Source organism: Citrus sinensis, chromosome 3 (assembly GCF_022201045.2).
Source record: "Citrus sinensis cultivar Valencia sweet orange chromosome 3, DVS_A1.0, whole genome shotgun sequence".
NCBI lineage: Eukaryota > Viridiplantae > Streptophyta > Magnoliopsida > Sapindales > Rutaceae > Citrus > Citrus sinensis.
In genome coordinates this window covers 24,009,520-24,022,167 of record NC_068558.1, presented here as the reverse complement: position 1 = coordinate 24,022,167, position 12,648 = coordinate 24,009,520, and the positions used below count along the sequence as shown (strand labels likewise).

The following is a 12,648-nucleotide window of genomic DNA, read 5'->3' as shown; positions in this document are numbered from 1 at the left end:
TAGGAAGAACGGATAAGCACAATTTGTTTTGCAGGTTTCTGGAAATAAATGGCTAACCGATAATATCAAACGGCTAACCGATAATATCAAACGGCTAACAAATAATTTTCAGAAAGGAATTACATTTTAACCGTGAACCGTTTAGTAAGAACGGCCAAGCCAAATTTGTTTTGCAGATTTCTGAAAATTAATGGCTAACCGATAATTCCAAATGGTTAGCTGATTATTTGAAATTTTAGCTCAACGGTCATTTGGACTACTCAAAACGGTTAACCGACAGCAGCTAACAGCGATCTGATTTTGTTCAGAATGTCAACAATGGCTAGTTTTTAGCTCCAACTATAAAATGGGCCAATCAAATTCAAATAAAAAGATATCCAAGAGTTATCATTGAGCTTGCTACTAAGTATACAACCATTATTGAGCTTTAAATTTTTTTTGTTGTTTCATTCATTCACACATTGCGCTTTCATTTGTAATTAAATACATTGTGTGAGAGAAAATTCATTTGTAATCTTGATTTTTGAGTGAATGTAAGTGTTGAGATACACTTGAGTTAAGAGATTGAGGATAATCTCTTGTTATAAAGGTCTTTTGATACCTTGGAAGTCAATTGTAAAAGTTGTTGAAGCCTTGGAGGCTCGTTTAGTGAAATTCTCAAGCTCGGTGAGCTTGGAGGCATGGACATAGGTACGGTTGGTCGAAACCACATAAAAATTGCGTGTTTGCTCTCTCTTACCCTATCTCTTTATTTTTCATTGCACATTAATTTGTTTATTTGAAATTTGGTTGCTTTGTTTAATTTGCATTAAGTTTTAATTGCTTAATTTTTAGAATCTCAATTCACCCCCCTCTTGGGTTGCCTAATTAGTATTTCATTAGTTATTTAAAGCTAAAAACTTTTTTTAACATTAGGTGGAGTATAATTTAAAAATAAGGTTTTAAAAGTATTTTGGAGGGGTGTCAATTGTCCAACAACTCTTTATAAATTGGAAAAAGGACTAATACATCCCAAACGTTTAAGAAAAAAGACGCAAAACTCTTTAACATTTAAAAAAAAGACATTTAAATCCTAACTTATTAACGGATTTAATTTATTTGTGTAATTAAAAGGTTAATATGGTCTGTTTCTTTTCTAATAACTGGTGAATTTACCTAAAAACCTTCTTCCAAAAATCACAAACTCTAAACACTGAATTTAATTGATCAAACTAGAAACCCTATAAAAAAGATCACAAACCTTTAATAGAATTCCCTAACCCACCGCACATAGACCCCACTGCTCGTAACACTGTTCACGCCACTGCTTGTGCCTAGCTTCTGTTCATGCCCTAAAGCCATTGCTACAAAGGCTTCTTCATCTCTACTTATAGAAGGCTGGTGTTCAACAGAAAAATTCAATCCTTATAAATAATGATATATTCGTAATTTTATTAACAATTTATAGGTAAAATGGTACAAGTCAATATATTGACTTGTACGTTAGAAGAAGATAATTGTTATTATAATGTTAAAATAATTTTTTTTATAGAAATTAATAGAATTGATTAATAAATTAAAATTTAAATATTTTTTTAATAATAAGAAATTTTGTATCTTTTTTCCTTAAACGTTCGGGGCGTATAAATCATTTTCCCTTATAAATTTTGAATCCCATGTCAAAGTTCATGGACCGGCCCATTTCTAAGCCCAATAAGTACAAAGAACAGATTGAATGATTGATTTGAAACAAAATTCTTTCTTAAATACTTCCACTTTTGTCTACAGCTTTTTGGATCCTTAACAGAATCCTTCGAAGCCTGGGGTTCCTCTTTCTTTTCACTTTTCATCGTACCACTCACTTACCAGTAGATTCAACACAACATTCACCCTCACTGTTCCCAGATCACCATTTCCAGGGTTTTCATAAACCCTAATTTTCCAAAAACTCATAATTAACGAACAATTCGATGGAAAGTTCACTGCTTTGACCTCGATCTCACTAATAAATCCAAACCCGTAATTTAATTTTTTTTTTCCTTTCTTTCATCCCCAAATCATCATGGTCGGCAAAACAGAGTCCCAAAACGGCGCCGTAAAAGCCACGGCGGCGCCAGCTATGAACCTGGAATCAGATCTATTCAGCAATTTCTCTTTCAAGTCATTCAAGCTCAAAACGAAGCAACAGGAGCTTCTGCTCCGCGTCTCGATCCTCGGTCTAGTATACATTCTCGCCTTCATCACTCGTCTCTTCAGTGTCCTTCGCTACGAGTCAATGATCCACGAGTTCGATCCCTATTTCAACTACAGAACGACGCTGTTTCTGACCGAGAAGGGATTCTACGAATTCTGGAACTGGTTCGATTCGGAAAGCTGGTACCCACTTGGCCGTATCATCGGTGGGACCCTTTACCCGGGCTTAATGGTGACCGCTGCTTTCATTTACTGGACTCTCCGATTCCTCCGGTTTGCGGTTCATATTCGTGAGGTCTGTGTCTTAACGGCACCGTTTTTTGCCTCGAATACGACTGTGGTTGCGTACTTTTTCGGTAAAGAGATTTGGGATTCGGGTGCTGGGCTTGTAGCTGCTGCATTCATAGCTATTTGTCCTGGATACATATCGAGATCGGTTGCTGGGTCTTATGATAACGAGGGAGTGGCAATTTTCGCACTGTTGTTGACGTTTTACTTGTTTGTTAAGGCAGTCAATACTGGGTCATTGGCATGGGCTCTTGCATCTGCATTTGGGTATTTTTATATGGTTTCAGCTTGGGGTGGATATGTGTTCATCATCAATTTGATTCCACTGTATGTGCTTGTGCTTTTGATTACTGGGAGATATTCTATGAGACTGTACGTGGCTTATAATTGTATGTATGTTTTGGGAATGTTGTTGGCTATGCAAATTCGGTTTGTTGGGTTTCAGCATGTGCAATCTGGTGAGCATATGGCCGCCATGGGTGTTTTCTTCTTGATGCAGGTATTGCAATGTGGTCCTCTCTTTTGCTTTGTTTATGTAAAACATAAGTTTTTGTTTTTCTGGTCTTCTGATTTGTTTTTTTCCCCTTTTCTTCTTACTAAAAAATGGGATTTGCTTATGTCTGTAATTATGGATATTTAAGAAGCCAAGTATAACTAATTTTTCATGATAAAAATTTAGAATATTTTGGTTGGAATTTGATGTGAAATGCTTACCATGGAAATAATTGAACAATTGGTGCAGGTGTTTTACTTCTTAGATTGGGTTAAATACATGTTAAGTGACACAAAACTGTTTCAAGCCTTTTTGAGGATCACTGTGACCTCTGCCATAGCTGTAGGTGCTCTTGCGTTGGGAGTAGGCACAGCATCGGGGTATATTTCTCCGTGGACAGGCCGATTTTACTCCTTGTTGGATCCAACATACGCTAAGGATAATATCCCAATCATTGCATCTGTCTCAGAGCATCAGCCGACAGCATGGTCTTCTTTCATGTTTGACTTTCATATCCTGCTTTTCCTTTTTCCAGCTGGTCTCTATTTCTGCTTCAAGAAGTTGTCAGATGCCACTATATTTATTGTTATGTATGGCCTCACGAGCATGTATTTCGCTGGTGTTATGGTTCGATTGATTCTTGTTGCCACACCAGCAGTATGCCTAATCAGTGCTATTGCTGTTTCTGCCACTATAAAGAATTTGACCTCATTGTTAAGGACTAAAAGCAAGACAGCTGTTGCTGGTTCTAGCAAAGGAACTGGTGGCTCGAAGGCCTCTTCTAAGGTGAGGGTTTTACTGATATATTCAGCGCACCCTTCTCTCTTTGTTGTTCTTGGTTCTGGAAAGTAGTGGATTTCTTTTGCTAAGCATGGCTAAGTTTCTGTTTGCTCCCGGTCCTCTTAATATTCTTGCATTAGAAATATGACTTTTCAGTTAACCCTATAATGTCAATGTATTTGCGCTTTATTTGATGGACTTAACTGAAGTAATATAAATGCTACTATCTTATAACTAGATACCTGGTTGTTTATCTGAAAGGACCATTAGAAAATGAAAACTTCTTGTGACATGTCTTAGTTCTTTGTTATGCAAATTAACTTATCTCTCTAGATTGAAATGCTCTTAGAAGTAATGTTTAGGACAAGAAAAAGTGAGGCTTGACTTGGAAGGTTCATAGACCATGAATCTAGTGATTGTGCAACAACTTTGTAGTTAGCGGAGAATTTTCTATGCATTGCTACTTGTGCTCTTTTTTTTTTTTTTAAAAAAAAAATCTTATTCTTGTTATTTGGATGTATTGGGAGATAAGTATGGAGAATTGACTTGCTTTGTTGTCTTCTATATGCCAAGTGCTAAAAACTGAGAAAATTTCTCTGTTGTCTCCGGTCTGTGTAATATTGAATGATTTAGTGATAATGCAGAAAATCTTCTGTCAAATCTCTAACTAGAAATTACAGTTCGGTCAAACATATAAAACTGCATTTCCTTCCGGTTCAGTGCCAAATTTAACATCTTTTCTTTTGATTCATAAAGGTAGTTCTGCATAAAGAGATAATGTTTTTATTGTTTCTCTTTGGACAATTAGGCTTCATTTGATCAATCCCAGCCTTTTCAAAAGAATGGTGCTATTGCATTGCTTCTTGGTGCTTTCTACTTGCTTAGCAAGTATGCTACCCACTGTACCTGGGTCACATCAGAGGCATACTCATCTCCCTCGATTGTTTTGGCTGCAAGGGGTGCCCATGGCAATAGAGTCATCTTTGATGATTACCGTGAGGCATACTTTTGGCTGCGGCAAAATACTCCGCCTGATGCTAAGGTCATGTCCTGGTGGGATTATGGGTACCAAATCACTGCCATGGGAAACAGAACTGTTATTGTTGATAACAATACCTGGAACAATACTCACATTGCTACTGTTGGGCGTGCAATGTCTTCTTATGAGGATGAGGCCTACGAGATAATGAGATCACTTGATGTGGATTACGTATTAGTTGTTTTTGGTGGCGTTACAGGCTACTCATCTGATGATATAAACAAGTGAGTCTTTTGACATTGCATTTTGAACATTATTTCATCAACTCAAAGAACGCCTTATATTCTTTTTTTGGGTTGATTCTTCGTTCATGTTCAATTTAATATTAGTAAGATATAGTAAACAGTAAGATTTTGAAGGAAAAAGGGGACGTCGGAATCTGAGAACAAAATTTTAATTGAACCTTTTCTGTTGTTACTGAAGAAAGATGATTAGTTTTCATTCAATCTACCTTTGGTATGATTTTCGTTGGCCATGTTCTGGGGAAGATCCTTCACATCTTTGGGACAAAGTGAAGTTCTGGGCTTTCCTCTAGGCATCTATTATTGCTGAATTCAAAGACATCTCTTTCTTTTTTATTTTGCTAAATTGGGAAGCTTCTGTATCTTAACAAGGATGCATTCTTAGTGAGCTGGTGTTTTTGGGTTTTGGGATACTTTTAGACCTTTGCAGTTTTTTGAGTGTTTTGGTTAGATTGGGACTTCTCGTCATTAATTTTGTGGATTTGTAGCCCCACCAATCCTTGTACATATTTCTTATAGTTATTTATATAATGTTTTGTTTCTTAGCAAAAACAATAATTGTGTGAATTTGTAGAATCTTTAACTTTTATTTATGAATGTTATTTTTGGAAATGGAATCATCAGAAATGTGCATTTTTGGCCTGAGTAAAGAAAACCATTGTCCGTTTAAGAATGGCCGGTGATTATAATCTCAATTCATTCTTTTTTGCCACTGATGATCATCAGCTGTGTGCCATAGCTTTCTACTAAGACAATTCTTTTTGTGCTAGATTTCTTTGGATGGTTAGAATTGGAGGTGGAGTATTCCCTGTAATCAAGGAACCTGATTACCTTGTTAATGGGGATTACCGTGTTGATAAAGGGGCAGCACCAAAGATGTTGAACTGTCTCATGTAAGTTTCTTTGCTGTTATCTTTGTCCTATTTTAGTTTTATTATGATCCTATGGAGTATTGCATGGCAACAATCATGTAACAGTTATTTGGCCCTGAGTTTGGATTTATTTTACTTTCATCTTTTTCTATTTTTAACTTTCATTTATGTCCATCGGGACAATGATAATGATGATTTCAGTCTTTGTTTACAGTATTTTGTACCATAGTGAAATTCTTCAAGGAGGTCCATTGGGCTTACCTGGGCATGAGTCTTTCTTGTTTTAACATTATGACCATCAATTGCTGCATTAATTTGGACAGCTTTTAGCTTGAAAATTTTGGTATTACATGACCATATTATTGGTACCTTGAAAACTTCATTTGCTAATTCCTCCAACATTTTTTGACAACTCTGTTACTTTATTCAAGCGGCCTTAGACTAACTTGCCAAGTTAATTTGGTGGATTTAAGCTTCCTGTCTAAGAGTTTATGTTTTCTGGGGGCTATGCTCCATTCTGTGTCTGTTGGTTGAATATTAACTTCAAACTCACATGTCTGCGTGAGCACATGCATTTTGTCAAGATCTTACAAAAAGGAGGAAAAAAAAAAAACATGCACATCGTCAAGTGATCTTCCAATGAGAGTCATTGTTGCCTTCTTCTATATTGTAGAGGCTTATATGTTTCATCAAGTTTGCATTTCTCTATCAATCCTTACATTTCTGTTGGACGAAAATTTTGCACTTGATGTCCATTTGTTGTCCAGGCTTTTTCTCTTATTTGTTTGCTTCATTGGAGTTTATGATACTTATAAGAACTATTACTTTCTCTCCCTTCAATTTCTATGAGTTTGAAGTCCTAAATGGAATCATGACTTCACTTGTCATCTGGCCAAGAATAAGCCCATGTTTAGTCCTCAACATTTGTTTCAAAATAAAATTTGTTAAGGAGAAATTTAGTTATACTTTTGATGGTCTAGGTTCACTTCTTTGGATATTCTTCTAGGAACTTGTGATGTAATGCTTCCATTCTATTTTGCTAGATTGGCTACTTCGAACTTTGTTAAACCAAAGGTTTCTGGCTTCTTATGTTTGATTTAATTTTTATCTCTATTTATCTGAAGAATAATTCCATTGCTGGAACTTTAAGGGAAAGTTTCCTTTCTATATTGATTAGCAAATAGGAGCAAATTTCCTGAGTAGAACACTCTCTCTCTCTCTCTCTATTTGTGTTTTATGTAGTGCAATTTCTGATTATCAAGAAGTTTAACTTGTATATTTATTTTTTTATGTGATTAGGTATAAGCTATCATACTATCGATTTGGAGAGCTGGTAACAGAGTATGGCAAACCTCCTGGGTAAGTAATAATAATTCTCTAAATGCATAAGGTCTGTTTGTTTATCACATTATCAATTGCATTTGAGGCTTGTGATCCTCCATGAAATTTTTGTTGTGTTATGCGGAGACAAGCTAAATATGGTTTGCTTTGCCTCTATTCTTGAGATTTTCCACAGTGAAGGGCATTGTTGCTTATAGACATTGCTAAAATTCCCGTAAATGCTTTTTGGGTTGGTAGGTATGATCGTGCGAGGGGGGTCGAAATTGGAAATAAGGATATCAAACTTGAACATTTGGAAGAGGCGTTTACTACATCTAACTGGATAGTTCGTATTTACAAGGTCAAGCCACCTAATAATAGGTGGTGAGACCGAGAGGCAGATCCCTCCCTCTATCGCTGCGGCACAGAAGAGGAACTGAGTAGGAGAAACTGCAAGAGCTTGAGTCTCTTTTTAAGTTATAGTGTTAGTAGTAGAAGGAACCATGTTTTGCTAAGAGATTGAGTTTTTAACATTCATAGGCTCTTTAATTTTCTTGAATACCGTTTTGAGACTCGATAATACCCGTCAGCCTTGTCTGTTTGGACTATTTAATTTATGCCATTACATGGTTGGAAATTTGTTTAGATCCTCCAACTTCTAGTCGAATGTAATTGATTGGCTTGATGCAATTTATATAGTTGAATTTTGATCAAGTGATGAAAGTTTTTGTATCATAGTTGTCTTTGTTTCATCCATATGGGGCCGAAGGAAATTGCCAATATGTTGAACCCAAAATGATGATCAAACTCTATTTTCAACTCATCAAACCCCTTCCGTAACTTTTGTTCCAGTAAATATTATATAATCTTTAGGTAAATATCAAGGAGGGGCATTGTCGGTTTGATTTCTTCGCGCCATCTCTTTTTTTCATTTTGGACATAAAATTGAGCTAATATCTCTTATTTGACAATACACCATACTTTAAACATCTCTTGGGAAATTACCAACTATTCACCCTAAGATTGAAAATGTAAAAATACCAAAAACTTTTGAAATTTCTCATTTTCTTTTCCAAGTTTTTGCTTTCAACAGAGTTATGCTGTGTAATGTTTATCCATACCTTCCAGTTGTGTTTCATACGCTCACAAATATTTGATGAGTTTTGTATTCATACATTAAGATTCAAAGAGATTGCGTTACTAAATTATCGAATACAGGCCTTAATGTTGTCATCTATATTAATATTTGTCGGTTAGCTTACTATAAAATAGCTACCAAATGTAATGCAGTTGGGTCATTCGAAATTCAAAATTGAATTCACACTTTTTTTTTAATATTCTCAGATATAATAATACACTTTACTGCTAGAATTCAGAAAATGTACTAATGATTGAGCACTCTTCGAGCGAGTGACGGCTCCAGAATAAGAAAAAAAAAGAATAAGACAGAGATGAAAAAAAAGACTTTCATTCATAAACATGTCTTAACACAATATTCCCTTTTGCATATATATCTCGTGACTCCTCTAGAGTATTCTAAGGCTAAAAAACAAACATGAGTTAGCAATGGTAAAATATCTAAATTATAATAACAGAATTCAAATAATCGTTAAGAGGAATTATCCATCCACCTTGCTGTCCTGGTTCACGTGGTGTAGTCCTTCATCCAGCTTGGCTGTTTCTTGGTTCTCTCGGATCTAAAGTTGAGCTGCTGTTTTGCTTTTGCGAATTCATTATTGGGCTCCTTAGTCATGGTTTTAGCTCCTTCTTCCTCTCTTGGCAAAATGTCCCTTGCATCCAATTCAATTGGCAAGCCCGTATCATATAATTTTTTACAATCAATCCTTTCATCTTTCTCTATTTACTATATAGTTATATATTTGTTTACTTTATGTTAATATCAAAGTTTTCAATATTACAATAAGTTGGAATATATTAGTGAATCTTTGCAGAGAAATAATTTTGTCATCGTAAATTAATTAATATTATGACAGATTTTTCAATAAGACTAAATTAGCATATTATGTTAAATTTGAGCATATAATATAGTGTTTCGAAACTCTCTATTAGAGAAATAAAATTCATAGTAAATTTTTAAACCAAATGCCTGAAAAAACGAATATTAGAAATAGTCATATTCTACTAGCGCAACTCTAGTGTCAAAATGGTAAAAAACTTAAGTGACAAAGGAAAGGAAAAAAAAAAGAAAAAGAAAAAAAAAAGGGTTAAATTAGTTGGATTAATATCTAACTGTGGGCGGGCCCTTTAAAAAAGTTTTACTGTGCCAAATGTTTTATTTTGTTAAAGCTGAGGGCCCAAATGAAAAATATCACCAAAATCAGCCTTCTTGTGTCTCTTAAACAAAAACCCTAACGACAAGCTCGAGCACAGCAGAGCCCTCCAGCCTCCACCACATTTTGAGCCAATTCCTGAGCTGTAAGTCTTCTTAGCTTTGTCTTCTACTCAATTTCTCTTTTTTTTTTTTTTCAATAATATCCGGAATATTGATAAAAGGTTTTTTTTTTTTTTTTTGGCTATCGTCTCTAATGTTGCATGTGAAATTATTTCTTGAGAAATTTTATTCAGAAGTAAATTATTTCTTTTTCTAAAATTTTCCTTTTTTATTGATGGTTTTTGTGCGTTTGTTCATTTACACCAAAAATTGGAGGGCTTAGTAGTGATTTACACTGATTATTACTTTTTTTTTTTGGTGTTGTTTGATCTTTTCTGGGGTTTCAGTGAATTTGGTGCTAACTCGATAATAAGATGAGATTAGAGAAGTGTTGGTTTTGCTCCTCCACCGTATATCCAGGCCATGGTATTCAGTTTGTTCGCAACGATGCCAAGGTACGATTTATTATTTTTATGGAGGATTTGCTGGTTCACATGTAGGCTGTCTTTGGCATGATAGAGGTTACATTTTGTTCGGTTGCTTCCTGAAGATTATAGATTTTGGCCGACTTGTGTTTGCTTAGGTGGGATCTGGGATTTCTGTGTCTAGAAATTAAAAACCTGGATAAAATCATGGGCAAGTGTTTGTAGTTATTGGAAATTGTGAGGTGTGCTATGTCTAGGTAGTTTTATTGAACCTTTAATGCACATTTGGGGTTGCAGTGGATTCTGAAATATCGTTTATTTGAGTTCTGTTCATATATTATGTTTCAAAGTCATTTATTTGATGATTGCTAGTGTTCTGGGTCCAAAAACACAACTCAAAGCAATTATGTTACTGAAAATTTGACAACTCAAAATGGGATTGAGGAGTACAAGATTCTCGAGAACCCAGCACAATCCCAAACATCCATTTAGCCTGTATATATATACATGTATATAAATATTTTAAAGAGACAGTGTTTATAAAACATTGATAAGTGATGATAGAGCTATAAAATCTTGTACAACTTGTTTTGTACAAATTGACGTGACATGATTAAATTAATTAGAATAAGTACATCTTGGCCCACATGATTTATTTATAATGGTTTGTATTTTCATCCAACCAGTGAACATATGTCATATCAGTTTGTACAGAATAAGTTTGTATAAGAGTTTGGAGCTCTATCATCACTGTTTATGGTGTGCATTTGGTTTATTAGATATTACATTTATAACTTTATGCACTGGGTTAGTCATGGGCATCAAGCTACTAACAAGTGATCCTTTTGTAGATTTTTCGCTTCTGTAGATCCAAATGCCACAAGAACTTCAAGATGAAAAGAAATCCTCGTAAAGTAAAATGGACAAAGGCCTACAGGCGGCTGCACGGGAAGGATATGACTCAGGTGAATATGTTTGGTTTTAGTATCCTGTTTTGCAATCTCTTTTACTTGAACATGTTTATGAGGATTAGTGGTGATTTGTTCTTTTCTTTCCCATTTTCTTACCGTCAGGACTCTACCTTTGAGTTTGAGAGGAAGCGTAATAGGCCAGAGAGATATGACAGAAATCTCGCAGAAAACACTCTGAAGGCAATCAAGAAGATTGATAAAATCAGAGTAGCCAGGGAGGAGAGACATCATAAACTGAGGTTTGTTATCTTCTTATATTATATATTGACATGCATACTAAGGTTCTCTGTCCCAACTGTCATTTGATTGGAATATTCTGGCAGAATGAAGGGAAAGAAAGCCAAGGAGCAGAAAGAGGCTGCGATCGAATTGGAGCAGGGCATCCACCTGGTCAAGGCCCCATCTGTCCTTGCACAGGACCAATCTCTTACTCTTCCAAAGATCAAAGTCAAGGTCCAAGCCCAGGCAGAGGAGAATCAAGCCATGGAAGAGTAATTTTAAATTGGGGACTCTTCTTGCTTCCTCCATCATATTATATCTACCAAAAATTTTGTCCTCAACTCTTTATTTGGGTCTCTGGAAGTGTGTTGTTCGCTGAATCAATTTCAATTCTGCTCACTAGATTAAACACTTTATTTGTTGTTTCGTAGTCAGTTCATTGTAAAAAGTTCTGAATTTCATTGTTTTTGAAAATGTGAATCAACTTATTTCTTCACTTTGTGTTAAATCATCAGTGAAAATGAGAGTTCCTCTCTCTGATAAAACATCAGTGAAAATGAGAGTTCACATGAATGAATTCTGCTATTGTCAGGGCCATTTTTGCTGTTCGTAGCTAAATTGGCACCATCAGCAGACCATCGGCACCTAATCCTTCTGCTGATTGTACTGTGCTGTTGATCTTTTGAAATGATGAACACAAGGTGACAATGTCTTCGGATTGTTTAATCTTTTATTCGGTTTGCTTATTCACTATCTTGTCTGCTAGATGACAGGCGAGTGATATCAAGCCATTAGTGTTCTTATATGTAGAGCACTTGCTTGTAAAATTTAAAAATCAAACTTTTATTATGTATACTGTATTAAATATCAAAAATAACTTTTGAATTTTTTTTTTGGTTAGCCCTAATTTTTTCTTCTTCTCTTTCCTATGTTTTTCTCCTATTTATGGTTTCTCAAAGCGAACTTAAAAATAAACATCTGACGCAATAGGATCTTTTGGACTTTGCAAACTCATTAGAGTTCTTTAAAAAAATTAAAATGTTTCAAGGATTATTTTAGGTGGATTAGCAAAATCTACACAAAAACTACAAAGTAAATAAATAAAAATCTAGCTAGATCACTTTTGCAGGTGATCAAGACTGCATTTGGTATTATATAACTAACTTCTAAATTCGTAGGCCGCCCTAGTGGAAGAATTATATTCTTGTCAAAGTTTCCAACAATAATACTCATAAATATAATCTACGATATTTTGAAGATTGCTTAAAATATATAATTCAAAGAAAATTATAAATATTGTTAAAGTTCTAACTTTAATTCAAAAGTACACATCATCTCACATTGGATTCTTGTACGTTCTGCGTAGAATCAATTCAATTAAAATTCATTCTTAATTTTTTTTTAATTACATAGGCATAAATATTTATTTTCTTTT

The 12,648-nt window shown here is 34.9% G+C and overlaps 2 protein-coding genes across 2 annotated transcripts; both read left to right on the top strand.

Annotated features, from left to right (window-relative positions):
* Positions 1-1,759: 1,759 nt before the first annotated feature.
* LOC102610458 (dolichyl-diphosphooligosaccharide--protein glycosyltransferase subunit STT3B) lies at positions 1,760-7,920 on the top strand. The gene is made up of 6 exons (XM_006493359.3): positions 1,760-2,959; positions 3,203-3,739; positions 4,542-4,996; positions 5,785-5,907; positions 7,186-7,245; positions 7,465-7,920. The coding sequence occupies exons 1-6, from the start codon at positions 2,042-2,044 to the stop codon at positions 7,592-7,594; spliced, it is 2,223 nt and encodes a 740-aa protein (XP_006493422.2). The 5' UTR covers positions 1,760-2,041; the 3' UTR covers positions 7,595-7,920.
* Positions 7,921-9,480: 1,560 nt separating this feature from the next.
* Positions 9,481-11,709, top strand: LOC102610147 (probable ribosome biogenesis protein RLP24). Its single transcript, XM_006493358.4, has 5 exons — positions 9,481-9,642; positions 9,946-10,053; positions 10,875-10,988; positions 11,097-11,233; positions 11,318-11,709. Exons 2-5 carry the CDS (start codon positions 9,973-9,975, stop codon positions 11,487-11,489), a joined length of 504 nt encoding a protein of 167 aa, XP_006493421.1. The 5' UTR covers positions 9,481-9,642; positions 9,946-9,972; the 3' UTR covers positions 11,490-11,709.
* Positions 11,710-12,648: the final 939 nt, after the last annotated feature.